At 44.1% G+C, this 23,475-nt stretch overlaps 1 protein-coding gene across 5 annotated transcripts; it reads left to right on the forward strand.

Moving 5' to 3' along the window:
* Positions 1–3,097: 3,097 nt before the first annotated feature.
* Positions 3,098–23,467, forward strand: ppp2r3b (protein phosphatase 2, regulatory subunit B'', beta). Of its 5 annotated transcripts, none has more exons than XM_079170374.1 (14): positions 3,098–3,169; positions 3,753–4,137; positions 14,324–14,509; positions 14,807–14,910; positions 15,526–15,628; positions 16,987–17,061; positions 17,171–17,257; positions 17,847–18,003; positions 18,572–18,620; positions 18,702–18,791; positions 18,881–19,056; positions 20,468–20,586; positions 20,687–20,793; positions 22,407–23,467. In XM_079170374.1, the coding sequence occupies exons 2-14, from the start codon at positions 3,784–3,786 to the stop codon at positions 22,540–22,542; spliced, it is 1,743 nt and encodes a 580-aa protein (XP_079026500.1). In that variant the 5' UTR covers positions 3,098–3,169; positions 3,753–3,783; the 3' UTR covers positions 22,543–23,467. The 5 variants fall into 5 exon arrangements, with proteins under 5 accessions (XP_079026500.1, XP_079026499.1, XP_079026501.1 ...); XM_079170373.1 differs by having other exon boundaries at positions 3,123–3,261; XM_079170375.1 differs by having other exon boundaries at positions 3,165–3,261; positions 3,757–4,137.
* The last annotated feature ends 8 nt before the right edge of the window (positions 23,468–23,475 follow it).

A 23,475-nucleotide genomic window follows, 5' to 3' on the forward strand; every position in this document is an offset into this window, starting at 1 on the left:
CTTTTGTGCTTTTGGATGTATTTTACATTTTTGTCCAACCATTTCTCTTTCTCACAAAAATAGTGGGAAATCTGTTCAAACTATTAAGATGATGTTTTAATATTCAGAAGAGAAGAATAATATATTAGATTGCATGACTGTGGTTTGACTTGTGTCTGGCACAAAGATTTACTGAACACCGGCTGAAGGACCAGCTCAGACAAAAGTGTCAAAGCCAGCTCAAAAGAACGTCACCGTGTGATCTTTATGTCCGCTTTAAAACAGGAGATTTAATCAGAAAAGTACCTTTCGTATGAAAATTGCAGACGGGCTATTTGTAACTTCAAGGTTAGCAGCGCCAGAATCCCCGCGATCACATGACGATATAAAGGCTTGGACTGGAATCAAAGGATCCCAAACCTTTTGCAATGACAACCATCTGGGAGTCCATTTTGTTCGAATGTCAGAATGTAATGAGTAATAGGGGAAAGTATTTGCCAAAGAACTATTGAAACCATCCATTATGTTTAAATAAATGTTGTTATTACAGCTGGATAAAGCGAAAAGTTACAGTTCAATTAGGTAACTTCTTAGCTGTGGTGCAATTGATGCTCTTCAGTCGATAAAAAAAACCTAGAATCTGAATCCGTGAACGAATGTTTTCTTTAAGAAACAAATAGAACAAAGTTGTATCTGACTTGCACAACGTGAAACAAAGTTAAACCTTAAAATAATCGCCTATTCTATTATGTGCATGGACTATAATGCGGTCTAAATAACTCTCCACAGAGCACAGCTACAGCACAACACTTTCAACTTTATTCACTCTCCTTATTAGAGCAGATTGCTCATCGCCTACTTCACAGAGCGCCCGTACCGCATAGCTGACAGCAGTAAGGGAGAGCTGCACACATGAACTCCTCACTAACACTTTCCTACGCTAACCAGCTGTCCCCCTGTGGTTTCAGCTTCGGCCAAACCTTTGAAATGTCCTTCAAGGCGTGAAAAACAAAAAAAAACATGCACACTGCTTTGGGTAAAATCCTATTTGTACACTGTAATTACACTTTGAAAAGTTACACAGTTTAAAGTTTCGAGACCTTCACTTTTTCTCTCTCTCTCTCTCTCTCTTCTCGTTTCTGATATTGATTAGGCTCCGAAACACAGAACAAAGAGGTTTCTCATTACTTGCCGGGCCTCAGACAACTTTGAATGTTTTAGATTTGATTTACAGGCGTTATCAAGGGAAGCAATCAGGAGAATTCGGTCAATAATTTTCCCAACTGCGCAGCCACCATTCATTTGCTCTCGAGAGTCCGCAGGCACCTAGAATGTGGTTTATTAGCGAGATAGAGGTTTCGGGTGAGAGGTGTCCTAAATGTCTTTCATGCTGAAAATATACCATACTATCAATAACGTAATGTCAGGTCACTTTCTTTTTTTTTAGGCCAACATGTGATGGCCTTTATCAAGAACTAACGCTTCGCATCTCAGTAACGTAAAAGAAAATAGAAGCATTAGCAACAAATAATTACATTTAACACACAGAAAAAAAAGATGATGTGAAAACGTTTGTTTGGGGCTATAATCTGTCATTGCCAAAAGGGACAGATTGGTCTAGACCATTTTGTTATGTTGCCTGCATAATAGGTATAATTACCCAGCAACACTGTGTTCACACAGACGTGGAGTAATCAAGTTGTTGTTTTTGGTTGCAATGCTAAGTCAAATAAATTCCAAGTGAAATTGTTATTGTAGCATTCATTTCCTGACTCTGTGATCATGAAATGGGTCTCAGTCATTTTCATGTTACATGTTGGCCGCTCAAGTGCGACCACAATGGGTTTCTTCATCTCTTAAATATGCATATATGTTGATGGTTGGATTCAACATGAGATACAGAGTCCGCACAGCTGAAATCATTCCACTCCATTCTTTTGACCCTGGTGTCAAATATGGTGCCCATTATTTTTTGACTGACCTCTATACTTGTGTTGCTTGCTTTCTACGGTGGGGGGGGCGGCGGGGGAGCCACAAAGTCTGGGACACACAGAAATCAATAAGAATGTCCAGCTCCATACACACACCAGGTGCTCGACCCAGCTGCTTCGATGAGGAGAGAAGAGAGGGTGGAATCAGGCGCAGATGTGTCATTGTTATTCATGCGGAGAGAGTCAGGATCAAGTTCATAAGAGGCCAAATTGGTCACACGGGGCTAGTTTCCTGGAGAGGAGTCCCACAGTGACGACCCAGTTGATCTGGATTGTGCATTGCGGAAAACAGTCATGAATTGACAAACGGTGGTAATTTTGTAGGAGACATGGGTTGCAGCAACACAATGCATGAATATAACTGTGTTCATTAAGGTAAGCATGTCTCAACTTGCACAAAAAAAAATGAAGCGTGCCTGCGTCATACATCAGTGTTGTTATAGACATGTGTTCATGCAGGATGTACTTCATGCAGAGGTGGATTGTATCTAAGTACATCAAGCGTGCTGTATTTGAGTACAATGTTGACGTAATTTACTACTTCTTGAAATATGGTACTACTTTTTACTCCACTACATTTACTTTAAAGCTACTTACTACTTAAACAAATTAAGATTTCATATAAAATACACACAAGTTTATAAAATACGACAGATTGTTACAGGTTAAATGGCCAAACTTGAATTTGTTAAACGTCTCTACCTCGACCAGCTGACATTAGAAGTAGTAGTTGTTGTGGTATGGTGCCTAGTAGTAGTAACGTGAGTCTAATGCAACACTTTCAGGGGCCACTGCAGCATACTATATTTTCTATCATTTTAAAACATTGTGCTAGCAGAACTGGATGTATTTTAAACCGCGGTAATGCTATTTTTTCTCACTGAGTACTGAGGCTTAAAATAAGGAAAACTGTAGCAGCAGAAATAATGACAGAGTGGAGACATATTTTTGTACACACCGCAGCGAGCAGTGAAGCAAGCTTTTTCTCTGAACAGGTGGGCGGTGGGAAGACATGTTCTTGGAGGAAAAGGAGCGTTTTGCCGAGATGAACCAGAGGATGAACTCTCACCCTGCACAAGATCTCGCGTTAACACTTTGTGGTTACCAGGGGAACGACAGCCTGAGAAGTAGCACTTGTGTGCTTCGCTTTCGCTCAGCGGAATGAACGCAGGAGGTGCAGCGATGCTTCTGTAATTCAGGTAAACAGATACGCGTGCAACAGCTTCGCCGATGAAGGAAGTAACGTAGAGTCACTTCAACGCATTGGGCTTTAACGTGCATTCACTCTAAGGTTGGTTACCTCAATTACCGGCTAACGTTAGCTTGCTAGAGCTAATGTAGCTAACAAGTGTTGCTAATAGAATCATCTCACACCAACATGGACTAACTCTGTAAGCCCTGGCTTCTCGTGTTTAACGTTAGCCTGACAGCTAAGTGACGCTAGCTAAGTATATACTTGCTTTAAGCAGCTCTATTTCCTACAATGGAGTTTTTAAAAATAGCTAATGATACCGGGGTCAATATGTGTGTTTACTTTTGCCTGTGGGCTACGGCATTGACATTTCGCGCTAAAACTCAATAACGTCAGTGGGTGTTTTGTTGTGTACTCAAAGCAAGGAAGACTGACACTAAGCAATTGCAAGTGTTATTTTCAGTCACTGCATTTAAAATAACTTGGTCATCTCGTCGGTTGTACAGTGTATCTGTATTCATTGAGGGTTGTGCTTGAATTACAGCCCCAGGGTGGTGTGCTGTGGTATTAACTCTTATATTTCTGCACAGGTAGCGTTACGTTCAGCGATATCCTGCAAAAATGCCGTCACCACAAGTCCTCCAGCCAGTTCTGAAGATGAAAGTGGATGAGCTGTTTCTCAACTGGTTGAGTGACACTGCAACCCAGTCGCTACTCAAAGACTATCTTGACATAATCAAAAGCGGACAACACATTGAACTGAGCTGTGGGGACGGCCAGGACAAAAGGTCGCTGACCTTCAACGAGAACAACAACGTGGCATCCCAGAGGAACCTGGCGGAGAAGAAGCCCCTTCCTCTTGGCACTCCCTCCAGCCCCCCGTCTGCCAGCACTCTGCCCTCGGGCAGCAGCAGTAATACCAGAGTGACCGGACCCAATGGCAGGGTGCTACGGAGGTCTGTCAGCACGAAAAAGGCAAGTTCTCGACTGAAATGGTCAATTAAGACATTGAACAACATTTAAACTGTTCTGTTATCACACAGCCCATCGACATAATTCCAAACACCTTATCCAAACTGAAACAGTTTTACATGTTTAAACAAGATTCGGAGGTTCTTACAAGATCATGCCAACGGGCAACCATGTAAGGCAGCTCTTAATAACATCGAAAGCAAGGCGTATCCCGCAGTATCAGCCTTCTTCCTGGAGCCACCTGAGGTACCCGTGACTTAAGGGTGTGTTGCAAAATCTTAGACCTTCTTAGGCTTTGTTGGTTTTGCAACAGGTATTCGCAGTAAAGTCTGAGGCGCAGGTAGAGACGGGGAATATAGCATTATTTTGCAATGTACATTAAATGTAATGAAATTCATCTTCATTACATAGGTTGAAATGGTTATATTGTGTTTTAGTAGACTGTACGCACACAGTTACCAGTTTCTTCGGTACACCTGTACTAATCGAATGCATGAATTCCATGTTTGTCAAGCTAAGTTAATAACCGCCTTAACAACAAGCATGCAGACACTTGCTCGTTTACTTTGCTTTGACCAAGGAAATGAGGACCTGTATGAGTTTCACTGTTTATCATAACGTATACCTACTTCATATATGCACACAAACTGTGCCATTAGGCTTTTTTTCACCGAAGGCGTTTTAACATAACATAGTATAAAAAGCAGCGGTCTAAATAACAGATAGCTGCTTCTATTTCAGGGTCCTGGTATTGTGCATGCTGGCACACTGTCATGGCCTACTGGTGTATTTGAATAAAATGAAGCCAATATTGATGTTATTAGTAACACTGGTGCTTTTCCTATTATGGCAGGCTAAACGTAACCGCTGTTTAAGATCATGCGTTCATGGGTTTGCTAAGTGCAGCGGCATTATAGCCAAAAGTTGCACCTCATCAGTCATAGCATGAATATCCAATAGTAAATGTAATGAGTTACTGAGTTTGTGGTTGATCTATTTTTCCATGTGATTATAGCGTCCTTGTTGGTAGCAACAACATTTGCTGTCTGCTGCAGTGTCTTACTTTAACTCTAACCCCCCAAGTTGGACATATTTTAAATCCCACACTCAGGGGCTTTAATCAGTTTATTTGATCCATCCCAACCGTTTACAGATTTCAATTTCTAGTTCCTCACAGTTGGCCCTAATGTATCCTCTGGGGTCTTTATTTTCTGAGGCTTGCCACAAGGGGCTGCTGAGTAGCCAACCAGATCAAAGGCATGGAGGCGCTGTCCACGCTGCACTATCACAGTGGAGCCTCCATGTCTGAAGGCATATGCTGTGATTATTAGGCAAATACTTTCCAAATGTTCAGGCCTCGCCCAAGAATTAGTGTGGTATGAGAGGTGGGAGTGTCTGAACCGAGCCTATCACTGCCACTCTGGCTGCTCCTTTCAGTCCGTGTGGGGCAGATCTTATTATCACTTAATGTAAATCTTGTTTTTTTTTTTGCTTTGGGCTGCTTCGATTATAGAATTGAAGCTGCACAACGCAGTTAAAAGGCTAAACAAATGTTTTGTGTGTCTGTTGGAGGGCTCTGTCAAGATCAGAAGTTGTGAGCGTAGCGAGTGTGGTGACAGCCAGACAGCTGGAGGCACGTGCTCTTAGAGACTCCGCCTTCGACATGCTGTTGACACGCTAAAGACGTTCGAGTGGTTTACTGGTGAGACATCACTCTCTCTGACTGGAACACCAGGGCTGGAGGTAGAGCAAAGACAAGATGATCCTCTTCTGATATATTGTGTAATGCAGATAACTATACGTAGCCTGCATGGGTTTATAAGTCACCACAAATCAATATCAACCAGATCCACAATAACAAGAGTCCAAAAATATAGAATACCTATTTGCATAACTCACATAATCATATTATCAGTGTTTATTGCCTCATATCCAAAGCAAATTTCATAGGTCTATCATAAAGCATATCTTTTTAACCAACTAGAAAAATGGAAGAAAAAACTTATTTAAGAAGTCCATAATGCTTAACTTTCCATTCTTTTCAGACACATGTAGAGACCTAAAATGCATCAGAATGAAACACCCGTTAGAGGTTTTGATCCTCTGTTCACCAGGATATCTCAGGTCTAGGTGATGATACAAACACAGGCCGTTTTGTGACCCGATGAGAGATGATTCATTGCTCGAACAGCCTGAACACAGGAGGAAGAGGATGTGAAAGGCATTGCCGTAGCATGCTGGTCTCTCTCTTCCTCACAAGGGTGATCCATTGGCTTTGAATCTTTACCAAGAGCTTTCCTACTTGTCTTGGTTTTTTATGAGCCCTTATTGTGGAGCAGTAAGAGGTTTTACAGATATATACATTTGGCCCCCAATGCCACCCCCCTCACCACAGATTCATAAAAAGCAACTGCTGGACACTTTGTATGTATTCCTCTGGCCTCACTGTGTTACTCAATATTAAAGGGATTGTGAGGTCGTACAAAGTAATACTCCTATTTTAAGACAACAAAATGAATTCCTGCATACAGATGCATTCTTCAAAGGATTACTCAAAAATTCAATTTATGTCACGCTGATGCAGCCTGGAACAGCTGGTCCGACTTTGACATCAGACACCGATATAGATAGCCTTGGTTCCCTTGTGTTGGCATTAGACACCCAGAACTCTGCCAGTGAGATGAGGCGTGGCAGCACATTCATCCTCTGTAATTTTCTCTGAAACAACTTCTATTAGACGCTGCTCATTGTCAGCGCATGTGGTCATAGATTTGTCATGTGCACTATGTACAGTAACTGGCAGCTTCCTAGAAAGGCCTGGCTTCAGGTTCTGCTGTGTAGCTCGGCAGCTGAAATGTCCTCTGTGTTACGAGTGCAATAGGTCACACGCGGAGACACTCAATAGCCGTAGCAGTATAGATTAGTATAAATAAATGTACTTTGAGGGTTTGTTTTGTTCTTCAGTTCTCAGCGTCCACATTTAGGATCACAGGTTATTTCACAAGATGTATTTTTGTAACGTGCTCGGTTGGGCTCAGCAACATTGAAGCTATTTGAAGCAAAGGGTCTAGAGTCACGTCATCAGTCACCTGACCTGTCAGACTGAACCAGGTGTTAAACGTGTTTCCCACAAGTCCTTTTATTTTGGAGTCGTGGGAATTTATCAGTATAAAGTGTTCGATTGCAAACGTTGGGTTTCAGCTCAGAATCCGTTGATCCAGGCCTGATGTGAGATGGCACAAAGAAGTATGAGGTGGCTATCTGCCTATGCATTCTACCAGTATTTCTGGAGCACCAAAGCACCTTGTAAACTATTCCAGTTGTTTTTGTTGTTGTTTAACTTTATGAAAAGTTGTCGAATGGTTTTAATTTCCTTACCCTGTTGTCATTTGTCTCAATTGACCTGTTGTTTGTCCAGCTTTATGTTTATTCATAAACGTGTAATTGAATAAGCTACGTATGTATAAACTCCAAACACAGTTATCTGAGCGCTCATACAGCCAGCTCACTTTGACTCTCACTGTAGTGAAAACCCTGGAAACATAAAATCAATGTCATTTTTAAAGTCTGTTTCCTGGATTGTAAACACTTGTAGGAAGAAGTCATCATCAATGTTAAATATCATCTTCGCAACCTTCTAGCTTTTAGGGAAAATTCACTTTAAGCTCTTTCAATGTTTACACAGTATTTACTGTAACACTGTTGTGTGTGTGGTGGTGGTGGTGGGGGGGGGGGGGCTGAGTATCGTCACCCCTTATCTGCAGCTTATTTCTTTCGTGTTCTGGCCCTTTGCTCCACTTCTGGTGCCATGTGGACTCCATAGATCTTCCAACAGACCCCTACGATAGCTGTCCGACTCCGCTCCTGCATTATTGCTCTAACACAAGCCCAGCTGATCTGCTCACATCGTGCTCTACTCGTCGGCCTTCCCTGAGCCCACCATGTTGTCAGTCAATCAGGCCTATTTTTGGCCCATGTTCACATGTATCTCAAAATCCCAGTCTCAGACATCCGATTGTGGCGGATTGGGCCGGAGCTTTCTGGATTTCACGGCAGCATCAGCGCTGTGAACCAGCTGTGGCTCTACCCTGCTGTCATGGGATGGTCTGAGTCACCTCGGAGTGGATGTACTGTGGTACATGTAACTGGTTCAATGCAGTAATGCAGATATACTGAAGCCAGCTGAACTCAGTGTGTGTGGGTCGTTGCACTTGTATTGACAGTTTGGGAAAGCCCGCTGGAGGAGTTTTAATCGGTTTGCCCCACCCTCCTGTAATATTTCTGCCCTGCATGTTGTCTCTTGAATATCACAGTTTTATAACAACAGTGTCGACGGCCTTTTTGATGGAAGCTCAACTAAAATCCAACCTCAGCAACTTGTGAATAGTCCTCTGACTGCTGGGACTTGCCGATAGTCACTCGCTTAACACTGTGTTTTATAATCTCACGTGTAATAAGAGGACATGACTGCACACATGTTTACATGCACATCAGATTAACAGTTTACAGGTTAGACATACTGTGGGGTCAGTCTGAGTTCTCGTGTTTTCGTCACAGTGACCCACTAGAGTGTGGACCTAGTACTTTAGCAGTCTGACTGGTAGCTGGCTACCTCAGGGGGTCGTGTTGTTTGGACAGCCTGCCTGCAATGGCCCTCAGATGATCTGGTTTGCTGGAGTTTGTCCATCCTGGTTATTCACAGTCACGGTGTTTATTGTTCATTTGTCTCTTGTCTTATGCCACATAGCCTATATTTCAAATCTATCATTATCAGTCTTTTTTTGCATCAAAATGTAATCACAGTACATCACAGTACAGGAGCTGAAGCACTATAACTTCTGTTTCTCTGGGACTTTAACTTTAAATCATCCTGATGGAAGCTTATGTTCACAACCTGTATGTGTTTTGTGAGGGCGACCAGACGTCCAGGTTTGTCCTGGTTTCAAGCCGGGCCTCCCGAGTCCTGTCAGATATCTGTAAAACACAAAAATGTCCGGTTTTCAACAGTCCCTACCAAATTGTCCCGGGCTTGACCACAATAATACAATTATTGTTTTTGGCCTTAATCTTGTTCTTTCCCACACATTACTACTTAACCCAACTTAAAAACGTAAACAATGCAGCACACGTCTGACTTCAACACTGATTTGTCCTGATGCGCGTCCACATCAATCGATCCAGACTGTCAGTAACCTCCACACACCACGTGTGCCCTGATTTGAAAACACTAACAGGACTGTTGCCTCATATATAAACAAGCACATCATTATCCTCGCTGTGTTGTGAAACACACTTCTTTTAGTTTGCTCCAACACAAGGTTGGACAGACCAGTATTCCATATGCGTTGACAGTTGTGATCTGCCCGTGTGTTTTCTTTATTTTTGGCCTCGGTGCTTTCCTTTCCATGTTTGGTTTGAATTGATGAGCATGAACAAAAGGCAGCCAGTGTGAAGAAGCCGTCATACAAACAGCTTATCGAGCACGTGCAGCGTCCTGTGTGGGCGATAACAGGAACTGGGCTTGAGCAGAAACCAGTGGAAAACCGTCGACTTTGTGATCCTGTCATCTAAAAATAAGGTGGCCGTTCTTTCACTTTCTGTGTGAAATAACAACGACAACTAACAAAAGACAAAGGCTTATTTACATAGTCTGCTGATGTGGACATCTCTGAACCATTTCTGTTTAATCAACACTCACATCAGCAGGAGGATGTAGGTAGGTGTGAGGCTCTCCGTACGCACAGTCGACCCCAGAGCTGTTAGATCAGCACATTTGTGGAGAATTGATGTAATTGCCATCACTCCAGGGCAGCAGCAACCGGAAGCGGATGTTTGTTTGAGGACTAAAGATACACACTTGTTTTCCAGGTCCAGTTTCTTGGATTGCCCAAACAGTCCTTACTGATGCTTTTAATAGGCGCAGACTTGTTTGGTCATCATTCTTTGAATTTGACATGTCGCCCCCCCCCCCCCCATTTTGCCCATCAACTATAATAAGACGTGGAATGGCTGGCAGCCCAGGCTTGCCAGGGGAAGGCAAAACAAAGACCACCATTAGATAAGATGCAGAATAGTTGCATAGAACATTTGTATTTGACCTACACTCTTGTTATCTATTATAAAGTAGTCATACCGTGGTTGTGTGTTTATTGTATTTGCCAGTGCCTCATTAAGTTTATTTTGTGTGCCTGTTGTTCTGGTGATTCACACTTTAGTGACAGATGTAGACAGAATTAGCATGTGGCTGAAATCATATTCCATCACTTCAGGGGTTTTATTTAGAATTTTCCCCATTAGCGTCTGTCTGTACCGCCCAGAGGAAGGGGGTCCAATTTGCAGGCCTCAGAGCACAAGCGACGTGTTTGGTCGTGTGGGAGCTTTTCGGAAAGGAAGCCGGTGAACACGAGCAGCGTGTCATCGCGGTATTGAGGCGCATCCCTCATTTGGCTTCCGCGGCTGCTGCAAGCTGCAACAACAGGTCTGTCTCTTTGCATAACCTTCCATGAGCGCGGAGGAATGCAAACTGGAAAGGGCAGATCCATTGCACACACCCCTCCCATCCCACACGTACACTAAGTGACTCCCACACACAAACACCCTGCCGCCTCTTATCTCCCCACCGGCTTTGAGGCAAGGGCTCCCTGACCCTGTGCGGCGTACTTGTGTGTGTGTGTGTGTACGTACGTACGTGCATGTTGTGTAGGGACTGGGACAGAGCAGCAGCAGCAGCAGGCAGAGCTGAGATTGTGCGACCAGATCTGGAATGGGAGAGAGAGAGTCACAGTAGCAGCTGCTCCCTTGCATTAGGAGGCTCTCACTCTGACAGAGGACAATCACAGGGACACAGAGGACTTCCACCGCCGCCACTGCCTTTCGCTCACAGCGCTCACTGGCACCAAGTGATTCACGCAGTCCAGAGGATAACGCCGGAGTGACGGTTGCGTTGCGTGTGTACATGTCTTCCCCGTCCTGTCCGCAGCAAGGATGAGGATGAGGGAGCTCTCTCTGCGTCAGGACCCGGACCTGAGGAAGGAGTTGGCCCTGCTGGCACGCGGCTGTGACTTTGTTCTGCCCTCTCGGTTCAAGAAGCGGCTCAGAGCCTTCCAGCAAGGACAGGCAGGTGTTGAGTGTATGAGTGTACCCTCTACCACAGGCCAGTGGGCAGGCCCAGTAATGTGGACTGGTATTTGTGGGCTTCGTGTCTTGGTAATCAGCTTGCATTGGTACATATCTGTTATGTTAGAGGCCTATTTGTCCTCACTCTTACCGTCTTTATAAAGTGGAACTATAGGTGTTGTTGGAGCAAGCTGCACATTGAGGACAAATGAGTTGCATCACTTTCCCAAGGCGACTTTCATCAATTAGCTTACACACATTGCTGTGCCATGTAACAATGTGATTGTTGTGCAATCATATCCACTTTTTATGGGTGGTCTGGGGTCAGGTTTTTTTCTATTTGTGACAAGAAGTATGAAACGTGAGCCGCGGTTGTTGGGGGGGGGGGCTTCATCTTGCGTGGTATGTTGTGCTCAGCTGCTTTACCGTCCTTTTCCACACCACATCATCGTGAACGTGTAAAATGTCACGGGGCTTAGCGGTTGTGCTCAAGAGCTCTGCTAGCGGTTAGCATGAAGCGAGAGATAGAGGGGACAGGGGCAGGGCAGCAGGAGATGTTTATGTCCTTTTATAGCCATGGCTGACACCAGCACACAGGACAGAGGAGCAGAGGAGCAGCAGCATTCATCATTCCTCAGGTTGAAATGAGGAGATCACTGAATACAGCAAAACAATTTCATTCACTGTTGACACTCATCCTGTAGGAATGGATATGGCTAGATCCTACTATAATTTTAAGGGTTTCACAATGGTTATATGTAGGCTTTGTCAAATCTAGCTAGACTTGAGAACAATTGGTAGAATGTTGTGTTGCACCAAAAAACAACAAGATGGTATTTTTTTTGTCTCTTAGCCTGTGTGGGTGTTTATGAGGCCAGTTGGCATGTAAAGGGTCATTGGGTATGGGATGACGACTCTGAGTGAAGCATGCTCTGCTCAAGCTGTTTTTAGTAAGTGGCTAATATGCGCAACATAACACATTTGTGTCCTAATGCATTCTGGCTTTTTAAGTGTACAGCTTCACTGACTCATGTCCTCTCCAGCAAAGTCCTCAGCCAGACACCATGGGGACGTTTTATCAATGAACACCATCTACTCACAGTGTGTCAGCTGTGCTCAGATGGTGTAGTAAATCACACTGCTTTGGAATAAGATGTATCATTGCATAAAGACACGGGCCCAATGTTGCATTATGTCATTGTTATCAGACTTCAAAAGAGACACTGGTTTCCATGTCCAAAGCAAAGCACACACAAAGCTATTGTTTTGGTCCTGGGCAGAAGTAGTTAAGAGGACACGCACAGAAATGTTTCCGTGCTGTGGTGTATTGGAAGGTTTTTGAAGATTTAATAAAGGTTCAGCTCAGCATTATATCTTGTAACGACTCACAGCTAAAAGGCCCTAAACCCACACTGTACCTCTCCAGTTCTAAGCTAACACCCACACATGCACCCTCGCAAGCCCAGCTTCTGTCTCCAGGGCTGTCATTGACGACTGCTGTCTACTTGCCTTTAATCGGGGACTCTGTTCCAACTAGTGATGCACCAGTATCCACATCAGGCCGATGCTGGATCGAGTATCGATGATAACTGGCCGATCTATTCGATTCAATTCTTTATGTAAATACTATATATATTATATACTGACTGATTGTAATTCCTGTTTAAATTTGACCAATTTGTTGCTGCATTAAAAGGGTTTCCATTTGATTTGCATATTCACTGTTAATTTTGAAGATTTTTACACCAAGTTGCTGGTGTTTGGTTTATTACTGTAATAATAACCTATCAATACAATAATATTTATGTATTTATTCATTACATTTTGTTTTACAATGTCCAGACTTGCACATAAAAGAATGGTCCCTGTCACTTCCACACAGTGAGGCATACGTGCTCATTGATTAAACTCTCAGCACTGTCGATGGGTCGATACCCAAAGCCCAGGTGTTGGTATCAGTATCTGGACTGAAACAGCTGGATCAGTGCAGCCCTAGTTTAAGCCGAGCCAAAGGTGTCTCTCAGTCTTTATTTTAAGGGAACACACGTTATGCATCGTGAAGTTGCAGTCGTCTAGTCCTTTCTTGGGGTTGTCCGTTAAAGAAGGTAACACATGCCAATAACAACGTCAGTATTGGATTGAGGCGTGTCCGTTCGTGGCTTACTGGAATACTTAAGTCATCAGTAATGTTATCTATGTTGTCAAAATGTCTCCTGGCACTTGATTGATTTATTTGACAAATGCAGTCATTAAAGAGAACCTTGTGTTTATTAAAGATCCAGTCAGTATTTGTTGAGTTTATCATTTCCCAATATGTTGACACGGATCGTAGCATGAGGAGTTGAACTGACAACTGGAAACATTGGTCTGTTGTAAACATAACTGGTAAAAACAGATAGTTCACAGCGTCTGTAAACACGATCACTCACAGTGTGTGGTTGACTTTCATGTTGTTTAGAGATACCCTTTGTGTCCAGTTAGATCACACATTATGCGGTTAAAGACTTCTTTCTTAATTCGACGTTATTGTGATGCCACAAACGTGACACCAGTTCTCCAGTAATGACGAATGACTAATACTCAACATGAGTCATCCCCATTACCTATTTATGTAATGCTTGTGTTTATCAAATACAACTAGACCAGTACAGCTGTAAGTAGATTTCTATATTTAAATGTTATTTATAAATGATGTCCTCTGCCTTATCTAGTTATTAACTTGTTCTACAGCGCCCTCTAAATGCCTGACTCTAATTTGATAAACGGATGACATTAACAAGGTCAAAGAATTCTACACATATTAATGTCACTTGACACATCTTCATTTAAAGCTGTTACGGAGTGACAATCTATTAAAGGGGAAATTCTAATACAGGATTACAGATAAACGGATAAGAACTATAACTACTAGCTGACGGGCCTCGGGGCTGCTGAGAGGTGTGCTCGTCGTGCCAGCAATGTAGAGTGTGTGTCCAGGCTAGCCCCGGCACACGCTGGAATGCTTTGCGCTGCGAGGCGTTAGCCTTTCGCTAGCGTCGGTGGCTAACAGTGCATTTCTGTGTGTTTGTCTCAGGCCCAGGTGAGGACGCAGGAGCCCGTCGCCACAGCGCTGAGTGAAAGCATTCCAAAGTTCTACTTCCCACAGGGCCAGCCCCAAGCCAACGTCAACATCGACAGCCTCATTTCCAAAATTGAGAAAACATTTTCCCAATTCCCAAATGAAAGGGCCACCATTGAGGACATGGGGATGGTCGCCAAGGTGAGAATGTGATTTTGGAGCATTGGAGGTACAGCTGCCACCCCAGCAAATGATTCTGAACCTCCTTTCGGAAAATATTCTCTCCGTGAGGAATGTGAGCAGTGGCCTGAGGGGAACCTGAGTGAAGAGAGACATGAGTGGATGTCCTCTGGGTCTTTTAAGTGATGCAACAGTGTCATTGTGTCGTGTTTTTCTGCATTAGAGATCTTGTGTATCCAGGCAGTGCACTTTCTTTCTCTCTTCTGTACATCCACACCGCACTCTCCCCCCAACTCTTCTGCTTTCTTGTCTCCCCAGGCCTGCGAGTGTCCTCTCTACTGGAAGATGCCATTGTTCTGCTCGGCTGGAGGCGACAGGACCGGGTTCGTGTCCGTTCACAAGTTGGTGGCTATGTGGAGAAAGTAAGACAATGGCTCTTCTTATCCTCACTGGGCCGCCGGTACACTCGTACAGTCCCCTTTGAACAATGAGGACCACTCGCAGAGAATACAGACGCTGCATGCAGCTCTCTGCGATCGCCACATTATCCGTTTCATTCCTGAACAGAAGTCACTGATCACAAAGGCCCCACAAATGCTCACAAGAGAGAAGTTTCAATGAAGACATCTATTGAGTGTCTTTTGAAAGGAACGCCACAGGGCTTTTAGTAATGGCGGCTGAGCTCTTAGCTGTGTGCAGAATGCTGTTGTTCTACAATAGGCATGCTCTTGTATTAATGCTCCAGCCTCAAGAGAACCGGATAGACCTGGCCTTTGACTTGAGCTCATGACTGAGCCATTCTTAGATGAGAGGCCGCAACAGACGCTCGCATTATTTCCCCGTCGCGAGCGTAACGCTCGGCGCTCGTAATCACCGGGCAGCGATTCAGAATCCTAATTTCCGAATGCATTATACCTGCACTTGCACTTTTATGAGGGGAACAATTTCAAACTTGTGCTCATGAAAGAATGATAAAAAAAAAAAAAAGAATAGAGAGAGTAACCTTGCAACCATCTGTTCTCTCTTTTCTTCTCCAGAACTCTGCAGACCTGTCACGACGACGCTTCTAAATTCGTGCACCTCTTGGCCAAGCCTGGCTGTAATTACCTGGAACAAGACGACCTTATTCCATTCCTGCAGGTACTGGCTGCAGCTCACCCAGGGAGAGGGCCGGACTTGGCAAACGCGGTGCATGGCAACATTGCTTTGGCTTGGGTATAGTGCAAACTGGGCTTAATTTTAGGGCTGCCCTGCTTGAAGCAGTGCTTTTTCATGTGGCCGAGGACTAAATCAGGGATGTTACTGTAAAGCCGGTAACAAAGTGGAGGGGAGTAACAGAAATGAACCAGGGGAGGGATGGAGATGGAAATGTGATGCACACATTGTAGCACCAAAAGAATCCTAGAAATCATGGATTCGGGTTTCATAAGTCGCCTTATTGACTGTTTGGTCAGTCCGGCCATGTGGACCTGCTGTGCTGGCTGTTTGTGCTCTCATTCCCTCTGACAAGCTGCTGGTGCTCCACACGGGCCCCGCCCTCCTCCTGACTCATTTTCATGCTGCCACCGAGCAGCCGTTAGCATACCGGCAGAGATGCCTTGTGGCACCCGCCGTTTAATTTGTATGGTCCCTGCTCAGCGAATGGCCTTTGACTGTTTTGATGAATGAAAGGCGGATTGCAGTGGAGTAGATTTGACTGTCCCCGCCTGTTTCCTGTGCCCTGTGATTTATGTGTTTCTCTATGATTTAATTTCTCACACTAAGAGTCAAGGAGGCACGACGGCTGCCCCGAAATAAGGCCTTTTAATTTCATTGCCGCCTTCGCATTTATGTCAACAATCCCCCCTCCCCCCCAGCAGAAAGGGAAAGGGGTAGAATAAAGCAAAAAGACAGGGGGGGGGGGGGGGTCATGGCAAGAATGTAGCTACAGTTGATTGGAAATGCAGCACACCCCCTGTGGCTTTGTGGCCTGAGGAAGGAGAGAAGGTTGGGAGCAGTCACCAGCGAACGTCTTCTCTGGCCGTCCCACCGCTTCGCTGTCAAATCAGAAAAGACTTTAAGCTGATCCCAAAACCGGTCCACCAAGTGCTCTGTGCCTTCAAAGAAACATTCAAAATGTGACGGCCTCCGCCAACGAAGCCCGGAGCCTTTTCTTTGCACAGCACAATTTATAAAGCATATGGTGTGACAGAGTGACGCAGATAGACACCGACGTCTCTGGATGTCTGAATAAGCACGCGTTTAAGCGCATGCTCTGATTGTCGTGTGTTCTGTCGACCAAAAAGGAGAAATGCCACATGTGCGTTAACATTTGACTCGTCTCTGAAAAGTAACGGCAGAATTTGTCTGAACTTGTGCATTTGTTATTGTCGTAGGCACAGCGTGTCACTGAGTTGTTCTGTTGCATTTGCGTTTGCTAGTTGTGAGGGGTTTGTTGTGGAAATGAGGCAGACATTGCAGTAGAGACAAAGAGAGCTGACTTTACTTTATCTATCCAGGATGTGGTGAACTCACACGCAGGCCTGGCCTTCCTGAAGGAGGCCCCGGACTTTCACTCGCGGTACATCACCACGGTATGCTCCCATAACCCAGATACCTGCAACATTAATACTGCAAAATGCATCAATCATGTTTTAACTGATGCATTATTGAGTTCTACGTGATGACAACTGTTTTTTGCAGGTGATTCAGAGGATATTCTACAATGCCAACCGTTCATGGACTGGAAAAATAACGTGTTCGGAGCTCAGGAAAAGTAATTTTCTTCAGGTATACGACTACAATTACAAAACTCTTTTCTTTCTCTGATACTAAGATGTATTTTGTTTTACTAAGGGTGCCTTTTGGTCCTTTAAACATCCAGGAATAGATTGTTTTAGATAAACCAGGCTTAAGAATCATTGTGTGAGCTCTTTCATATAAACATTTATCTTCAATTGCACATTCACAGTTTTTAATAGAAACCCTAATATACTAATACTTGCACTTGACTTCTTGTTTTTATGCAAAGCAGTGTTAATAATGTACGGCTTATTGAAGGGAAATTCAGTTATTTTTGTACATGGGTCATAATTTGCTTCTGTAATGATAACATTGTTCTCACCAAAGTAATTGTTGAAACTGGGAACAACTTCACTAGAATGAAGTCTAACAAACGGTCAGATGATCTAAACTCCTCATTACACTATAAAGCTGTTTAAAGTACAACTTCACCAAGTACAGCAGCTGAACAGGAACAAGGAAGCCGGCCCGTAAACGATCGTGGGCAATTTGGCTAATATTAATATTAATAGCATATTGATCATAAATAATACAACAAACTTCTCATGGCCGTAACTTTTCTCTCTCTCTCTCTCAGAATTTGGCACTGCTGGAGCAGGAAGAAGATGTGAACCAGCTGACCGACTTCTTCTCCTACGAACATTTCTACGTTATTTACTGCAAGTTCTGGGAGCTGGACACCGACCACGACCTCTACATAGACCAGAAGGACCTGGCACAGCACAATGACCAAGGTGTGCACGACCACGCCTCACTTTTCTCCCCAAAATCAAAAACACGCCAGACTAGAATCTGCTGGATTTGCTGTATTTGGATAAAGTGTACATCTTCTAATCATACACTCACAGTTCAAACAACAACGGACAAATGCCGATATATAAAAAACATTTGTAAACGTTATTTGGCCCCTTTTTATTTCATTTTTGTCACTGCTCTCACACAAACCCGCTCCTCCCCACACACTCCATGCCACATGTTCTTGGTTGATGGTCTGTGAGTGAGAGAGGGGAAATGAGACACGAGATCAATAAGAGAGCAGCATTTCTACTCCGCTCCAATGACGCCACGTCTGGAACAATTTCCACCACTGCACGGTCAAAATGATGACCGGAAGATTTATAGCATTGTCCAGATAAAAAAATAAAAAGAGCTTACTCTCGCCAGTCTGGATTTACAGTCTGTGAGAATGGATTGCATGTGTTGTGGATAATACTGCACGTTAACCGAGATCGCTGTTGTATGAGAGAATTTTATTCCCAAAAGTCTGGATTGTAAGTTATCTCTCTGCTGTGTTTTTTCCAGCCATCTCCCAGAAGATGATTGAGAGACTATTCTCAGGAACTGTAACGAGGTAAGAACGTAAAAGAGCTTAAAGGAGGCCCGAGCGAATCTTTTATGTTTCAGTAGTAACCGTCTGGGTTTATTCCACCAGAGACCGGAAGGTGCACAAGGAGGGGCGGCTCAGTTACGCCGACTTCGTCTGGTTCCTCATCTCTGAGGAGGACAAGAAGACCGACACCAGGTGCGTGGACTCGCGAGCCACACCGATCGCATCTTCTGTTTCTCCAAAGCCTTTGTCTTCACTCACACGCACCCTTTCCCTGTGTCCAGTATCGAGTACTGGTTCCGCTGCATGGACCTGGACGGGGACGGCGTGCTCAGCATGTACGAGCTGGAGTACTTCTACGAGGACCAGTGCCAAAGGCTGGAGACCATGGCCATCGAGCCCCTTCCCTTCGAGGACTGCCTCTGCCAAATGCTCGACCTTGTCAAGCCCGAGGTCGAAGGTCAGACCCGTTTTACATTCACACGCTCTCAGAAGTTCCCCCACACACACACACACACACACACACACACACACACACACACCACAAAGTCCTAACAGGTTCCATTTATTTAAACGGCGACAGACAGAAAACGTACAGATGAGAGACGGACTGACTGATGCCAGCTGCCGGTGTCCCTCCAGCACTTAGCCTCGTCCCCGTGCCTTTTAGGAGACACTGGTCCACGGCGACGCCGTGCGTGTTCAGTATTGATAGACATGTGATCGCTGAATGTGACCCTCAGTCGACCTGCTGCCATGCTGTACTAGTGGAGCTGTGTAATATGAGATGCAACAACGTCTTATTGCAGGCTGATGTTTCCCCCCCACCCACCAGCACAACACATTTAAGAGATTTATTAGTGTGTTAAAATGTCTCATTAAATGATCTCTGGTCTGCGGTACAGGCACACCAGCTGCAGACGGAGACGTTGCATTAGATGACAACATAATATGCAGATTAGATGAGTCTGGCAGAGTTTTCACAAACAGACCAGAGGAACGTCTTAAACGCCGCAGTCGTGGAATGCTGAACTTAATTCTCTCGTCAATCGAAAGTCTCTTCTCTCCTCTTTCAAAAGCAGAAACCAGGACTTGTGAGGGCTGCGGAGATTTAGAAAATCACTTCATTTCAGGCACCACGTAACAAGTCTATCTGTTGGGTTTACAGTTGATTTTAAGAATTTTGTTCCATCACTTTGAAAGCACATTCATGTCTTATCGTGAGGCAAATCGGACATCTTTAACTTCAGCGGCCGCCTCCAAACATCAGGCCGCGCTCCCTCTCTGGAAGTTCCAGATTTGAAGGCTTGCAAGTGAAGGTGATCGGGCTTCTGCTGTCAGTAGCCCCGAGCTTTATCAGCAGCTGCATGAGACGGTTAGGCTGTTTAACATCAGCTCAGTTTATCCTCATTTGACTCACAGTTTCAAAACAGTTAGAGGAAACTGATTTATTTGGAATACGCATTTTATTTCATTGATCCGGTAAGAATTCCAACCTGAGGATGTGCTGCCGATCTCTTTTCACATCTTTATAAATAGAATATCTTTGTTTTTTTTCAACCAAAATTATTTGAGAACTTGACAGTGCACTCCGATAACTTGTTAGACTTTTACAGACTAGATGAGTCAGTTAATTGATACAATTGATTGACAGATTAATAAATAATAAAAGCAAAACTTTGTTGCAGCCCTATTTTGACAAATTTGTGGCCCAGCTGTTTTGTACTTTGATTAATAGACACAATATCACATCCATAACCGCTGTCACACTACAAGATGAGGGAGGGTAGACAGCCTGACATATCCGATTGGCTGGCTGTGAGACCTCCTGAATAGTTTAATAATACCCGTCCCTATCTCATCCTGTCCAGGGAAGATCACTCTGCGGGACCTCAAAAGATGCAAGCTGTCCCACATCTTCTTCGACACCTTCTTCAACATCGAGAAGTACCTGGACCACGAGCAGAAGGACCCGTTCTCTATCATACGGGTAAGGGTTTGAGTCTTGTAGGATGTCCTCACATGTGAGAGAGCACCGTGGCTTGTTTGTCCCGTCAGAGGGGGATCACCTTACTCGTCCTGTTTTTAAGGAGATGGAGACGGACGGACAGGAGGTGTCGGACTGGGAGAAATACGCTGCAGAGGAGTACGACATCCTGGTGGCCGAGGAGGCCGCCAACGATCAGTGTAACGACGCGTGAGTTCAACACTTCAATCATCGCTCTGTTACATGTGGCTGCAATTACAGTCCTGGGCCCGAATTTATTCAAAGGATTACAAACTGTAATTTTGGTCTGAAGAAAAGCTACTTATTCCATTTCTTACAACTTGAATTTAAAAGACAATTACAAGACATGACGGCAGTGATGAAACTTTATATTGTACCTCGTCTACCGGCAGCACAATTTCTCATATATATATATATATAACTTCATCCCCATTTGTATAGTATAATTATATTAGATCATTGTTAATTGCTGCTGGAGAAAAAGAAGGATTTCACTAAAAACCTTTTTACAAAGAATACAATATGTTTTTGCAGACTAAGATATTGAAATGTAATGATTTATTTTAATGCATGAACAATACGGCCGATGTAGGGAATCCTTGTCTCTGATTGGCTGTTCCTGTTCGAGCTGACACGTGATAGTCATGTGATCACTTAAAGTTGCTTTTAAAGGTTTTTTCTACACTTTTGCCGTCAGTAGCAGTTTGTTGCTTTATTAATGTCTCTTTTTTTTTTTTACTATACATCATTGCTAATTTTCTAAGATAGATAGATACAGGCCCTGCGTATTGTGTAAGCTATTAGCATGGTCACCAGTGCTGTATTACCAATATTGTGTGGTTATCAATTGCTAAAACATAAATAGATGTTTTTTGCAGCAGACATGATTGACAGATGATTGATAGGAGTCTGCTGTGCAGTCAGACAGCGGTGGTTGAGCACAGAGTGAGTCAGAGGTAGACGAGGCCGGTGACCGGTATGTTGTGTGGCGGTTTTAGGAACACCACCGACTCCTAAAGACAGGCCGGTAACCACAGCAGGTAAGACACTCAGGGACCCAGTAGGTCCTCTCTAGTCCTAAACCCACTCCTGGCCTCTACCCCCCCCCATCCACCCACCCACCCAATCTGAGCCCACCGTTGACAGCAGACAGTTGTTTTGTCAGAAATGTGTACGTGGCCACGTCTTAGAGCTGGGAGTCTGTTTTTGAACCAGACGGTTTCTGTTGTTATCTTTCCTTTTCTGTCCACGCCTTCATGTGTTGCTCCTTTGTTTGCTCCAGTTGGAAACCTCTCTTTAAAGGAATAGTTTGACAATTTGGGAACTCTAAAAAAAAAATAATAAAGCTACCGTCTGGGCTCGTTAGCTTAGCTCAGCACAGACACTGGGAACAGGGGAAAGCGTGAGAAAATCAACCAATCAGCTCCTCTATAGCTCACCAGTGAACCCGTGATATATTGATTGTGTAATCCATATAAAGAGGGTAAACACGACAGGTTGTTGTTTCACGGGGGTTAGCAGCCAGCTGAGGCTTCGTTTTCACACTTTGGTTTGTTAATCAGCAGGTTTTTAAAGGTACTAGTCCGAGCAAAGTCAGGCTAGCTGTTCCCCTCCGTTTCCAGTCTTTGTGCTAAGCTAACCAGCTGCTGGTGGTTCCATTGTTTGTTTGTATTGAGCTTCTCCAACTCCCAATACAAAAATGAATATGCACATTTCCCGAACGTCGACCTATTTCTTTAACGTGGTGTTCCTGTAGCACTTCGACTGTTTGAATGACCTCTGACCTCCGTGTGTCCGTGTAGGTACGACAACCCTTTGAGCCCTTTAGGGCAGCACATCTCCACTGAGCTGGGTCTGAAGAGACACTTCTTCCAGATCCCCAGTCCACACTGCAACCTGGAGCTGGACGAATACGAGTACGAAGAGGACTTTGAATGACCCTCTCTCTCCCCGCGCCGTTTCTCTCACACGCCCGCCCAGAAACACAGCTCAACCTCCCCCCCCCCACGGTTCCCAGTAACAGGACAGTAAAAAGGGAGTGAACACAAAGAGCTGTCAGAGCACTGGTGGGGTCAGATGGACACAGTGTCACACATTTGGCTCAGAGCAAATGAGTGGTCTGAGCAGAACGGGGTCCTTACCAGTGCTGTGCTTTACCAGATGATTTATTCTCACCCGCCACACTTAAAGAAGTCTCCACAGAGGACTTCATGATGTCACGAGCAGACCGGCGCTCCATCCCCACAACGTTACCGCAGGAGAAGTAGTGTTTGTGTAAATGTTTGGGGGCGAGCGTTATTTCATCTGAACATCGTGCTGTGTAATCACATTCACAGTGTTCCCACAGCGCAGCTCCCTGGATTGTTGGACAGAAGCGAAGTAGATTCAGGTTTTTTAAACTCATGATCATCTGAAGTCATTGGCTAATGTTACATTCCAGTGATCCCAACGGAAGAGGTTTCTATACACTGTAAAATTCATTCATGGTTGTTTGTTGAAATGAGAAGTTAAATGTAAATGCCAAACAAGCCACCGTTGAGCCTGCTGCACACACACACACAGCTCAGACTGCCACACACACACACACACACACTGTATATTGTACAGGTCTGTACTCATTATGATAGATTTACTGTATGTGTGAGATGGGTTTATTATTAAGTTATTAGAGATGGATTTATAAATAACTGTAAATATTTATTTGGTGCTTGCCGTGTTGTAAATGATTTGGGAAAATGTTTTAGACAAATTCTTTTTTTTCTATGTTATCAAGTACTTAATTTGAATGTACTTTTGACAGGACAAAAGGAACCAATTTTAAAATGCTTTTCTTTAAATTATTAATAAAGCCTTGGTTAATGGAAGAGTAAA

Source organism: Pholis gunnellus (assembly GCF_910591455.1).
Source record: "Pholis gunnellus genome assembly, chromosome: 12".
NCBI classification, from domain to species: Eukaryota; Metazoa; Chordata; class Actinopteri; order Perciformes; family Pholidae; genus Pholis; species Pholis gunnellus.